Below are 14,689 nucleotides of genomic sequence, written 5' to 3'. Positions count from 1 at the left end.
AGACATCCAAGGCCTCTAACCACAAAAAGACCACAAAAATACATCAAAGCAGAAAGATGTTTTCAGCCGTACCGCACTATTTCAGCCAAAACATAACTCAGACCTCAAACGGATCAGACAATGTGGTTAATTTCAATGCAGGGTGCTAGACATCAAGTTCACACTGCACTAGTTATTTTTAAGGACAATGACCTTGGTATATACAAGTTTCAACTGAAAGGAGTTCCTTTTTTCTCCCTAGTTCCACGTAGTCCATCACGGTCCAGTTTTTAGGGAAGTTATCACAGTGCCAAAAAACCCTCTGTTTTTCCTTCACTGTTCTGGCTTATAATGAAGAGATTTTCAGGTAACCTTTAAACCACACTCACACTAAAAAAAAAGAAAAAAAAACTACTTTTCAACTCAGAAATATACTTCCTACGAAATCATGCTGAGGAGAGCAACACCATGCCAAAAACAAGCTCCTGTTTATTGGCTCCATCAGCTCCTCCCTGGATATGCATGTGTTTGTTAACCTTTGAGAAATCATCTGGACTCTGCTTCTGGCTTCTTGTAAAGTGTAGCTGGATAACTAACCCACACCAGACTGCAGACTACTGTATTTTTCCAAGAACCTGCTAACTCCAGGAATATTTTCCATTTTAAGTTCTGAGCTCCTCAAAATGAGATGACAATGACATTCCCCATTTACCAAAAGAAAGTACTTTGTCTCTTCAAGATCAGTAACAAAGGATGAAAATGAAGTTCAGCATATGCTATGCTCCACAGCTGTTAATATTTGCTCAGAGTAGCTGATGAATACAGCTGTGCCGTCTCACAGCTGAAAACACCTCAACCAAGCAAGGCTTAAGCAGTCTCAAACCAAGTGAGGGCTACATGGATGCACGTGCATTACATTTTCAATATTATATCTAAGTTAGCCCTGCTAAGTAACATACTCTTTAATCTCCCTGTTAGTTTTTTCAGGAGTTCTGTTCCAATAATCACCATTTATTTGCACATGTTCACAAGAAATAGGAAAGAAAACTCAAAGACACCAATGCATGTTTCACGGGAGACTGAGGTAGCAATTAACCAAAGCTCATGTTTTCACATTTTTAATTTCCAGGACTAAAAGACAACAAAGTCTTTCAAAGTTGAGGTGACAAGAACAGTAGTAAAAAAATCCAATCAGAGACAATCAAGTGTGCAGAGAGGAGTAAAGAGCCAAGATCACAGCAAAGAGATTGCGATGACTATCAGATAATGGCATGAGTCAGCCAGCATCCTGGCTCTGTGAGTCAAGGCAGTTTTTAAACAATGCATTTGTCCTTAGCTAAACTTAATATACCACACAAGTCCTGCTCATGCAAAAAGGCTTTATTGAAAGGGATGTGCTGAAATACTGGTATAGAGATCTAAAATAATAGTTCCTGCAAGTACACTGAAAGATAATATAGCAGGAATATATTAAACTTGTTTGGGGGAGTGTAGAGGGTGGTAATGAACAGATTTCTCAGGTCCCCAACAGATCAGAGAAATCCCTTGTTCAGTGTCTAAACAGACAAGTCTGTTTAATTACAGTAAATCCTATTAAACTGATCTTCCTTATAAAGGCTGAAGTGACCAATTCCAACAGGCTATAGAAGACATAATGAATTCAGAGTTTAATTAGGACACACTGTTAGCTAACTATAATCTATTAATTAGCATTCTTAGTTTTTACAGCTCATTGCAATAATACCCGTTTACTTTTAAATTGCACCCTTCTCTTTTTGGACCAAAGTTATACAATTCTACCAGTGTGGTAGTAATTATAGTGATTGCCTAGAGAACAGCGGCCTGGAAAAATATCTGTAAATGTTTAATTAGGGGATAAAGGAAAGAAAAAAAAAACCCTCAGATAGCGAAATCAGTGTTCTCCAATGTAAACATATTCAGTAACCACTTAATCCATTCTAAACCAAACATTCATTTTTCTTGCCAGATTTTCCAAGCATTCTCAGGTGTCAAAACTGATTTGATAAAAATGTTGTCACTTTCAAAGACGTTCTCTTCAGCATGAAAACAGAACTTTAAAACCATGAAAAGGGAATTTGGGGCTTTAAATACCCACCTGCAGCTGAAATACAAGCAGCACCAGAAAGCTGAGTGTTTTCATGTTTTTTTTTATGTTTTCATTATACAGATGCACCAGCATCCTGATTTTAGCTGGGATAGAGTTAATTTTCTTTATAGTAGCTGGTATGGTGCTGTGTTTGGATTTAGGATGAGAATAATGTTGATAACATATGGGTGTTTTAGCTGTTGCAGAGCAGCGCTTACATCAAGCCAAGGACTTCTCAGCTTCTCATGCTGCCCTGCCAGCAAGGAGATTGGGGATGCAGCTGGAGCTGGGGGGGGAGGCAGCCAGGACAGCTGACCCCAGCTGGCCAAAGGGATGTCCTGTGCCACGTGGCATCATGATCAGCAGTAAAACTGGGAAGAATTGGCTGGGGGGACTGCTGTTGCTCAGGGACTGGCTGGGCATCAGTTGGCTGGTGTTGAACAAATGCATTTTGCGTCACTTTTTTGTTGCTGTTGTTTCTTTTCTTTGTGTGTTTGTTGGTTTGTTTTGTGTTTTTCTTTTTCTTCTTTTTTTTTTTTTTTGCTTTCTTCTTAAACTGTCCATCTCAACGCACAAGTTCTCACGCTTTCACTTTCACCCTTTTCAATTCTTCCCCCATCCCACTGGGGGGGGAGTGAGCAAACATCTGTTTGGCACTTAACTACTTACCAGTTTAAACCACAACAACCAGTATAACTGAAATCTTCACTGGGCTACTCCTAAGAAAATACTTCTGTAAGAAAATTATTTAACTTTAGGTTTTCTCCAACAAGACACAAAAATGAATAGAAAATATCACACATATTAACAAATACCACGCTGTGGTACTATCATTCAGTAAGAATAGTTATAAATGCATAAATTCATTAAATTGTTTCATGCTAACTCAGAAAAAGCAACTTACTATATTCAATTAAGTTTTTTAAAAAGTGAAGAGTCAAGAGAGTTTCAGTGCAGCAGATTATCACTAACCAAAATGAATCTACTATTTAAGTCACAGGTCACCTGAAAGTATAGTGTAACATGTCAAGTACTACCAGTACTATTTTTTTCCTCCAGCACTTTCCTTCTCCCTTTCATCTTCCCAAGCAAAACCAAAAAAAGCACTGCCTAAAATAGTAAATATACCTAAACAGCTTCAAAAGCATGACCATGCTTGAATTACAGAGGCCATTTCATTAAACCTTCTTGGATACTTTAAAAACTTTAAAAAAAGGGAAAGTAATTTTTCCATGGTGAGGGCTGACATGCATTTCAGGGAAACTTTCAGAACTGGACACCGGGCCTGTTTTCCATGAGGGTGGTGAGGTTTCTTACTGTTTGGCCACAAACAACTAAACAGGAGTATACCAGTAGCTACTTCAGGATTAAGCTAGCAAAAAGGTCTAGATGAGAAAACCGAAAAAACTTACTGTACGCAGAGTCGACTACAAAGAGACCTCAATTTTAACCAACATCTTGGGTTTATTTTAATCTAGAGATGCTTGTAAGACAGACAAGACAAAAGACGCCCAAGATTCTCTGTTCTTCTGCCTATTCTCTAACTAGCCAGACCACTACAAAAAAGAAACTGTAGAGTACTTTATGACAGTTGCATAACAAGATATGCACTGCTTATGACAAAAGATGAACAGGTATTAAACAGTACTACTTAAATGTAGCCAAGAACGCAGTTTATGTATTTGTGAAAGCTGTGGGACTGTAGGTTTTAACTAGAGATCTAAATTAAGACCAGTGTCATGTGAAGTTTGTTTTACTGGCAGTATGTCAACATTCAGCACCATTCCGTTGCATTTGGGGTCAGCAGTTAGTACATTCTGCCTCTCAGAGAATGCTTCATGAGGTAAGCACTACAGAAATGATTATGAGCAGGTTAAATTACTTCCAAAGGGAAAGCGAGTGGTTAGCATCAAACCCAGAGAAGAAGACGATAAACAAAGAAAAAACACAAGAAGCAGAAACGAGCACTGAAGAGGAAGCTTGCAAGTCTGACAAGAAACATTTAAAAAGAGGCTTGCAACTTGAAAACATTTTAATCATACCAATTGCCTGGGAGAAGCACCAAAATAATTTAGCTGTCTGTGTGACATGCAAGCTTATTAAACTCATTTAAATCATGCTACTGCACTAACACAACAGTGACATTAGATAACAAACCTGGTTTTCTTCTTGCAAAACTCTATACTGTTCCTTCCAAATGGTGATTTTTGAAGCTTCATCTTTCCTCAGAGCTCTCTCTTTTTTTAGCTCAGGACTCCAGAAGGTCTTGATACTGTTCATGGAAGAACTCAGCTTGCTCTCTTTCACCTCCACATCCTTGCGAAGCAGATCATTTTCCCTTAATACTTCTTTGAGTTGTGTCTGCAGATCCATTATTGTGTTATCCCTAGCCTGGCGCAGTGAGTGAGGCACGGTGGATGCCATACTCACTGGAGGGAGATGGTGCTCTCCAAATGCAATAGTATCGCTGGCAACTCCACTACTGGCAATGTTAGGGCTGCTACCCATTGCAGTCATCCTAACACCGTAAGGCAGCCGCCCCCCAGATCGGCCCAAAGTCATGGTGCTTTTCGGGGTGTCTGCACCCACATTCTCATGGTCACTTAGATACATAGGGCCAGATGTAGCATAGGCAGCGTTTAAGGACTGGATATTTTCCATAGAAAGGGTTTTCCCACTGCCGCCCCCAGTACTACTCCCAGAACTGCCTCCTGTGCTGTTGGTTCGACGATGGCCCAAGCGTGGTGACCGTGGCAGCCTTGGTGAACGCCCTGGGCTCTGGTTGCTTGCCTCAACCTTGCCAACTGACCGAGCACTTCCATACATGATTAAGCTGGTGGTGTGAGGCAGTTAGACAGGCATAAATCTGGGATGAGAGAAGTCCTACGAAGTTCTTCAGTGGTTTTAAGTCAGCTTAAGGCCAATCACAACTTATAAAAGATCCATTTGTCCATCTTTGGAGTCACATGCTCACGATGTTCAGGACCATATCTGTGCCAAGAAAAAGAACATATTAAAGATCCAGTTTATCAGAAAATATTTCATCCCATGTTAGAATAAGAGCATATTCTACTACCACTGTATTCCTCCAGCATCCTTTTAATTCCCACCAGCAATAAAAGTGATCTTTTATTTCAACCCTAACAGTTGAACTCAAAAAGGAACTTCTATTCTTGTTTTTCTGTTGTCATGTTATAAAGGTAAAGAGAATGAAAACCTCATCAGTTTTCAAGCCATAATTTTGTTGATCATGATCTGAACTCTACAAATGTTGAGTAACTTTTTTTCCCCACTGTTTCTAACTCACCCTTATCCTTTACCTGTTACTTTTCTGAGTAAAAGAGACTTAACCAAAATTTAAACCTCATTCAGTTGTATTTTTTCTTTCAAGCGCTGCTAGCTCCTGTAGGACAGTTTCTAAATCTAGCGCGTACCTACACTGAAAAATCGTTCCAATCTCTTACTTGTTCTCTAAACAAGACTTAAACCTTTGTTCAGGTTAAATAAATATTTTAATCAAAATATACTTCTCATTTATCAGCTCTGATTAATTCTATTAAATGCTATCATTCCAACAGCAGGGACCTCTCCAAAAATAGAACAGTACGACAACACCATGCTGTATTTCCCCCTCCCTGTTATTTTAAATATGGACATACAGCAAAATTCCGTATTTTATGCATATTTTGCCATTCTGTAAGTGTGCTAGCAAGTACCTCTTTGGCACAGGCACTGGGCTGACACCACAGATAGTCAAGATCTATCACAAGGGCAAGAAACAGGGATGAAATCTACTCTCACGACTGAGCTACAGCACTGTAGGACTATTCCCACCACTACCCAGTTCCCACTTTTTTTTTTAATTTATTTTTCCAGTAAAAACTATTTCAAGTCACTGTTGGGCTCAATTAAAATCAAAAATAAAACAAGACTGAAAGATTTCTGGTCTGATCTCTCCCCATTTGATGAAAGATGACCTAGTGGTGTCCAAAGTCACCATATATATTGTAACATCTCTCCTTTCACACTGGCTTTCATCCAGCCTCACCTTCTGCTAGGAAGTTCGGTTTGCCAGATATTAGGAATCAATCAATATTTGCAGCTCCTATTGCTGAGGGCATGTTTGTGTGTTGGGCAAGCAGACAAAATATTACAGTTAAGAGAAGAGTACACTTACAAAAAAATGTAGAACTTGGGGAGTGTGAGGGGAAGGTAGAGGAGGGTTGAAAACATTAAAAAATATTTGAAAAGTACTGGATGAGGGTAGAAAACAAGGGGGAGGTAGAAGTCTGATGAAGAAAAGACACATGATTCTTGCTCTCAGAAAAGAGTCACTACAGGAACACAATGCAAGAAACTGTTTAAACATGGAGTTTTAAATCACAAAACAAGATCAGAGTAGAACAGCTCCATTTACACGCTATTTCATGGAAAATACAACAGCATGAGTAATTTCACAAAGCTTATTGTGTAGCTGCTACTGTGCTTCATGAGCAGTGCTCAAGAAGTTCAAGTGCTCACTTTTTTTTTTTTTTTTTTTTTTTTTAAATAAGTGACAACCATAGCTACTCTGCTCAGTCTAGCAACAACATTGCTATGGAGCATTTTAAGCACACACATTTTAAGCATATGTAAAGTAAAAGAGGCCATGGAAAGATAGCCAGTGGCACTAATAATTGAAGTTCTTTGTTTTTTAAAAACAAGTTACAGATAGGAAGTTTCTTATACTTCAGCCAGGTATCCTTATGCAAAACGGTACAGAAATACAAACTACGAAACAGTGCCGACTTTGTTACACTGGAGTAACTTCAATAATCAAGACACTGTGCCCCAGATCTGGAAAGAAAACACTTTTTCCAAACAGAAAAGCTAGTTCAGACTAATCTCAGTGTTTGAGACATCTGAATGCTAAAAATGCTGCAATAGCAACCACTGAGCACTCAAAACAAGTTAGATATTTCTTTGACACTACAGAAATTACGTTCATCTGAGAGCTTGTCTTTATAAAGATTCTCACAAAAATTAATCCACAGTCCTTAATTTGCTAGAAACTCACCACTGTAAATCACTGTGAACTCATCCACTTAAACAGCTTTAAATGTTTCTGCCCAAACCAAAAATGTTTTATTTCATAAGTTTTAGCTAAAGCACTCTCCCCTCCAAAAACATGAAGTTTAAATGTTGCTACCAGTACGTTACTGAGGCATGCAGAAGCATCACCGAGTAAGTGCTTAACAACACGCAAGAAGCATGCAAAAGATTTAACTCCTTAGAAATGCTCTAAATCACCCCCAAAAAGGGAAAAGGGGAAAAAAAAAAGTTTAAACTCATGGAATTACTCTCTTTACTTTAGGTAATATTTTGTCAAACTATTCATAGCTTTTGAATGAATGAAAGTGACTAGTGTCCTTGGCAGGAAAGTCACTTCCCACGCAGTTGAACAGAGCTGGTCGCACACAAGGCACGGTTTCGCGGTGATGTTCCGACACAGCAGGCAGCAGATTAATCCTCTTCCAGCACAGCTGAAAACACCAGTTCTATACTAGCTCATCTCCTACCCCTTTTTCACAGGCAGGCATCCTCTCTATTAGTCCAAAAATAATAACAATAAATTAAGGAATTCAATCTATGAATAGCAACTGCTAGAATTTGCTACTGACTTAGAACATCATCAGATGTACAGACAGGACTCAGAGTGGGCACATGTGACACTCAGAGAAAGACATCAATTCTGTACATTACAGTGCACTCACATTTCAAAACGAACAAACAAACAAAAATAACCAACCAAAAAAAGGTCTTTGGAAACAAGAAAATCTAACCCACCACTACTTCTCTCGGAGTAAGAACTTTCATTATATAATTCTTACACTTGAAATTTGTGACTATTCCAAATACTAACTAAATACACCTTTCCAATCATGTTCCAGTATTTTCACTAACACAGAAACTTGTCGTGGTTCAGGAAAAAAAAATCACATTACAAGATAAATCATCTCAATTCCTCTTTTTAGATTTATTTTTTTTCTAGTAGCATTCATCGCTGGCCATTTCATTTTACTGCTATTAGGAATCCAGAAGCAGAAGTAGTTAACAGAAATCACACTAGCAAGAACATCTCTCACCCTGGAAACAGCAAAGTGAAGGAAACGACAGAAATGCCTCCTCTCATTTGCAATAGCAATTGATCAGGAAGAAGAAAGTTATAGATCTCTTCCAGTAATACAAGCATGGAAGACTTCAGAAAGCACCATAACCAGAAAAGTTAGTTTTTCAATATTCTGACCCACACTAGCATTTTATTAGGAGTCTCAGAAGTAGGGCCTCTGATCTTTCATTAATCCAAGATGCAGCACTTTCTTTTTTCCTCTGTGACTCGAGGTTTACTTGCAGATAGATCATCCCTTAACCTTACAGGGTGGTCAAAACCACAAGGAACACTGTTGAACTGTGACATGAATGCTTTGTAAATTCCCCTGTTGGTTTTAAAAATTTTCAGTCTTTTCTGTCAACACAGGAAGCCTCACCTATGATTAAAAAGCAAGATTATGAGCTGAAAGCATTTAAAAAAATAATAACAAAATGCTGAGGTCAGTGCTAAACCATTTTTCCCCTCAAGGTACGATGCATACTTTCACAGCTATGAAACAAAACTCTTTTGTTCACTCTTCATTCAGTGAACAAAAGCTTCCAAAGGGTATCATATCTGCAAGCTAATTAAAAATAATCCTAAAAAATTAACATCAGTCAAGCCAAAAACACCATACAGGTATCTAGAGATCGGCATAGCAGCTTTGCCAGTACAGAGACATGCAATCAACCTGCTTTAGGTATTAGTTGTAAATGCCATCTTGTGATCATGAACGAGATGAACACCAAGAACGGTAAAAAAAAAAAAAAAAAAAAAAAAAGCGTATAGTCTGACAAACATTTAAACGTACTACAGTGTAACTCATGGCAACTAAAATGAATCAATTTCATTAACAGAGCCCAGTTACGCCCAGTGAAAAGCAGCAGAGGATCGAGTCTCCTTCAAAACAGCAAAGCAGCTACTACTCCAAGAAGTCTCTCAATATCCAGAGCCATGCATCAGTACAAGTGGTTACCTACCTACTGCCCCAGAAGCCAGCATGCTGAAAGAGCAGGCAAACCGAATCTGCACAGCTTCACGGAAATGTATGTGTGCGGCAGTTACAAAGTGAGGGAAGGCATGAACAGGTACGCTAGTCTTGTGAAAAGATGTAGTGGTTTTCAACAAAAGGGCTTATTCAGGCATTCTAGAAGTGTAAGAATTTCTGGAGGGACCAGATTAATATCAGCTTCAGGATAAAGAACCCAACAAAATGAGACGCATTTACCAACACTGTCACACTCAGCCCCTATTTCTAGCATCGGATGTGAACCAATGGCTCGGAAAGCAGACATTCCTGGCTACACCTATCAGAAAACCTCTGTTAATGGTGCTTCAGTTTTGTCAATCTCCAGAGAATCTTTCTTATAAATATATAAAGCCTCTCACGCTCCTTCCCAACTCCCAGATCTCCAGGAAAAACAGTAATAACACAGTAACTACTTTTAGGTAAGGAAGCAAACCAAATACAGAAAAATGTATTGCAGAAGTGTAGGAATATCCCTGCTTACATTCGCTAAAACAAAAAGACTTTAAGGATAACCTTTGCAGCCTTCAGTAGGTAATGCTTCCTCAGAACTGGTTTGCTGCAGTTTCCATTCAGGACTGCCACATGCTGATGGACAAAAACACGTACAGAGCCAGCTCTGTAAGAGCATCACTGCCCGATACTCAGGGACCAACAGTGAATGAGGCAGGAAAACCCATCTTACAGCACAGTGATGCCTCCAATGTCTCCCATCAGTCACATACTCAGCTTCCAGAAGAATGAGCTTGCCTGTTCATTCCCTGTTTGCAGAAGGAGAGCTTTGTATGTCAGTTCTACTACAGCAACAAAGAAGTCAGCCTTTCCAAGGGTGGTCTGAATCTGACAATGTAGTGAGGCAGACACACTGGACTTCATTAACAAAGGTATCGATTTTTCACAATTAATACCCTCACAGTTAATCAAGATATGCAGTAGGACCTGCACTTTCCTGTTACTTTCTGGTGTGCGCCCCAAACTACAAAAGCCGGGGTATGCACTTTTTATAAAGAATGAAGATAAATGATATTTATCTTCCAGTTTGACTTCTAGGCTTGGAAGTTATTAGGTTTATCTGTCCTTTAAGTTTGACTTTTAGATTTGCAAAGTAAGAAAGCTTGCCAGTTTTCATAGCAAATTAGTGACTACTACACAGTAAAAGGGCAGAAGAAAGTTATCTTGGAAATTGTTTGCAAGCCAGCCAATGCTGGATACAAGGCACTGAACCCGTGGAATTCAGGGTTGTTTATCCATGTCAAAATACTTTTATCCTCGCTGCCTTGGCTGCAAGAAAGCAAGGGAGATTAACAAAACTAAGACAGAAGGACGACAGAAAAGTTACTCTTCATATTACGATTGATTCTCATTCCTGGATGTGTATGAATAGATGCCAAAGCACCAACATCTGTTTATGTCCAAGCCTTTTTAGTGTGTTGTGTGTTTTCTTTTTTTTTTTTTGAGTTCACCTACTTGAACATCTGCTGAGTTGACTGAAAGTCATGGTGCCCTTATTCTGCTTCAATGAACATAAGAAAATGTAAATTGATGTGTTCTCCCTCGCATATGTAGACAGAGAAATCTTCCTAAAAAAAAGAATCTCAAAAATCACTGAGAACGTGGCTTTGACATTTTGAAAATCATGTTCTGTAAAAGGCAGACATCCATGAACTCCGACCCTAACATTCTAAGGAAAATCCCAGCAGCCACGTATTAAAGGCGTGTTTTGTTGCTAAACCTAACTGACACTCCTGTTACACATTTTCTGAATTGGGAAGGTTAGCATAAATGGTACGCATGCACTTTAAATCACCGCATAACATGGAAACATCTTGATTATCTGTCCTTTGTAGATACTGTTCTGTTTCCCATTCTTCTCTTCCACGCTTTCAAGGTATTACATCCAGAACACACCGAATACAAACCAGAACAATTCACTGGCTTGCTAGTGAAGTTCTACCTCCTAAGCATACATTTCCTTTCATGAGATCTACTTGCTCCGCAAGAAGGACATGACTAGGACGACAGAACATGCCCTACTTTACAGCAGCTTCTCTGCAAAAGCAATTTCAATTGATATCAGGTTTTGCTGCTTATAATTCCAATTATTATTGGAAATGATAAAGGCACAAAGGGTACGTTTTCACCATCACAGCCTCATTCCTTTACATCTTCCTTCCTAAAAACTGAGAGCACAAAAAGAAAAAGCTCACTATTATTACAAAGATGCACATATTTCAGCTACAGCTTCGTTCACTCCTATTTACATACTCTGTGATACACCACTTGCTTATAAGCATTTTTTCTTACAGCTCTTGAGGTCAGCCTCAACTAGTGAGGGAACACAAGGTACGACTGATATTTCTAAAGGCCTTATCTCATTTTTCAGACTAAGGTGGTTCTGCTCACAACAAACTAAGAGTTAACCTGTCACTACATTTGCCTGCACAAGCAAATTCCTCCCCCTTGTCAGGTAGCTGTGCACCAGTAAAAATTTTTCTGTCTTCCACAGGAGAGCGGGGCAGATAGTTCTTAAGACTATCTGGACACCACGCTTAAAGGTTTCACAGGTACAGCAGAACTCTTGGACACTGTTCAAGCACCTATTCACTCCTTCAGTTTTGTCTTTCACTAGCGGCATCAAATTTGTTACAAGGTGTTTGGCACATGGTGCAGATACCATCACACACCGTGAATCGGCCTCAGTTGCGGGTTCTTGTCTGGGTTCACCAGAGAATGGACCCGATGGTCCCTCCCAGCCCTACCTTCTTAACACTGATATGCTTTCACAGGTCCACAGGCACATCGGGATTTGTGCTGGGCAATGAATGGGAGCTAAGTCCCTAAATTTAAAGTAAGTATGAGACAAAACCAACAAAATTTGGTATGCCTTTTTTTTTTAAAAAAAAAAAAAAAGACACTAAGACAAGAAGCAACAGAAGTCAGAGCGTGCATGTAAACTTACTAGTGATGAAACAGCCCCAATTAAAATAATTCTCACTCTTCAATTACCTAGGAGGTTAGAGACCTGTAGACATGGATTTGCTGTGTACAGCTGAAGAGGTTGTAGCCTGATTTTCAGTGTACCATCAATAAATACTGTGCACTTGTAGTACACATGGCTGTTTCTCTTTTTCCTCCAAGGTGGCACGCAACTAACAGCCAACTTCCCAGTACTGAAATCAGCAAGAAACAACCCTGAAAGTGATAGAGATGCTTTGAAAACCCAGAAGTACCTAGAAGCACTGCTGAATCTGCATAGACAGCTAGCCTAGGCTCTCCACAGGTAACATCAGCGCAAAGCGTGCTCCTTCTACAGAATTAGAACCACAGAATGGGACCTTAAAGACCATCTGGTTCCAACCCACTGCCACGGGCAGGGACACCACCCACTAGATCAGGTTGACCAAGGCCCCATCCATCCTGGCCTTGAACACCTCCAGGGATGGGGCAGCCACAGCTTCTCTGGATCTTTCTCTTAACATCTCTAGATGTTTCTCTTCGGAAACATCACTTTTCTTAAATCAACACTGGATTTTCTAGGCTCTCTTGGTCTATTGCTGCTATACAACAGCCCACGGGGTGACACAGTTACTCCAGCTTAGGTAGATGCCAACTGATAGACGACTCCTCACCTGAGTGCTCATACTGCAGGGTGGCCAGCAAGGATCACAAACATTAATAATTCTAGCAACTGGTTTGATTATTTGAACAGCTGCATCCATGCATCCATAAAGTTCTGGGCATACCATGCTCAGATAAAACAAGCTAAACCTGGTGAACCTACCTACAATTTTCAAAAGCCTTATCCAAGGAAGGATAACAGGGAGGGGTGAGGGCAATAACAGTGGAAGAGTATCCCGCTGCACAAAATAAGGAGTAATAGCAAAGAACTCATGCACTGGTTACGATCGCATGGTCAAATATTTCTATTCATACAGCAACACAGAAGACTGCTATCAGCACCTGAAAAAGTGGCAGACTCAGGAAAATAAAGTTTCTTTCATGACCAACATTGCAATTTAGTAAAAAGGTACAGGCCACGTACCTGCTTTTGTGCCAATGAGGCATTAACTGGATGGTAGAGATGAGACAAAATGTGGACAAAATTTCATAAAAGGTCAAGTTCAAAAACCCCAATGCTAAGACTTAGGAAAAATATGAAGCCTTCATATAGCCCACATAACACAAACCCAAAGAGAAGGAAAACTGCTAACATCCTTGGAGTGACCTGATTACAGCAAAATTGGCATGATGGACAATGTGGAGAAAGTTCAAATTATATCAAATATCACGACAGACTCAGGTTTTACCCAGCAGATCCGCAACTTTTTCTAGCTGAAGCCCTTCTTATGGATAGGATAAGATAGATAAGAACCAACAATTGCGTTACTAACTCTGCTCATGCTAGCATGGGCAAGGTGGTGATTTTTCTCTTCTAGCCTTGCTTGATACGCTGTAAGGGTGCTGACTCATACGTGACCCCAAACTGGGGCACGCATCTGAGCTTCTGCAGTTTTCAACCCCAAATACCCATGCGTGCTTTACAGGGATATGTCAGGCTGCAGTAACTCAGGAGGAGACGTATGTTCAGCCACCTACTGCTACAGATGCAGCGCTCTCTGGGAGAAAAGGAGGGCAAGGCAGAGGGTGGAGGTTACCGCTTCAAGACATCCTAGCTGGCCATTTCCTAAGAATCAGAGCTGTGCAGTCAAACTAGACAACTGTTTCTGGGTACAACCTGTTGGGTTTGAGGCAACACATTATTCACCCGACCTCCACCGACGTGTCCCCAAAAGGGGTCCGGATAAGATGCAGAATATTCTCTGCCCTTCCCACCCATTCTGTTTCGGTGCCCCCGCTCCCCGTGCTCTCGGGGCTCCACACGCCGCCTCCCCACCTCCGCGGCCGCTCCTTGACACCTTTCCCCGTCTCCAGCCCCCCCCGGTTCCGCGGGGCTCTCGCTCGGCGCCCGCCCGCCGGGGCGAGCTGCCCGCCCTGCCGCAGGGCTGCCGGCGGAACGAGCCGCGCGGGCGGCACCGGGGGCTGGCGGCACGGCCGAGACGGATGCGGCGGCTCCCGGCAGATGCCGGGACAAAGCCCGGTGCCCGCTGACACCCCCCGGGCAGGGCCGGACGGACACACGGACACACGGACCGGAGCGGCGGGCGGTGACAGCGTGCGGGGCCCGGCAGGGGGGAGGCCCCGCTCCCCGCTCCCCCCCCGCCGCCTTCCCCCGGCCCTGGCGGTCTCCCCGCCGCCCCCGGACCCACCTGAGCGGCGGCTCCCCGGCCGCCAGGCCCCGCCGCAGCCCCGGCACGGCCCTGCCCGGCGGCTGCCCGCGGCTACCGGCTCCCGCAGGCCCCGCCCCGCCGCTGGCTCCCCCCAGCGGCCGGTAAGGAGCGGCGGCGGCGCCCTCCCCCTCCCCTGCGGCCCCCGGCCCCCAGCGGGG

General features: G+C 41.7%; 1 protein-coding gene across 6 annotated transcripts in view; it reads right to left on the bottom strand.

Moving 5' to 3' along the window:
* The window catches only part of ERC1 (ELKS/RAB6-interacting/CAST family member 1), a 307,518-nt gene that overhangs the window by 292,708 nt on the left and 121 nt on the right, over nt 1-14,689 (bottom strand). For 4 of the 6 annotated variants that reach the window (XM_035550781.2, XM_035550783.2, XM_035550786.2 and 1 more), the window contains exon 2: nt 4,244-5,077. In XM_035550781.2, coding sequence (XP_035406674.1) covers nt 4,244-4,912 — 669 coding nt within the window. In that variant the 5' untranslated portion in view covers nt 4,913-5,077. Of the gene's footprint in view, nt 1-4,243; nt 5,078-14,510; nt 14,615-14,689 lie in introns of those variants that run through there. The other 2 variants (XM_035550782.2, XM_035550784.2) reach the window with 1 other exon arrangement.

This window comes from Cygnus atratus, chromosome 1 (assembly GCF_013377495.2).
Source record: "Cygnus atratus isolate AKBS03 ecotype Queensland, Australia chromosome 1, CAtr_DNAZoo_HiC_assembly, whole genome shotgun sequence".
NCBI lineage: Eukaryota > Metazoa > Chordata > Aves > Anseriformes > Anatidae > Cygnus > Cygnus atratus.
This window is presented reverse-complemented; position numbering and strand designations above follow the sequence as displayed.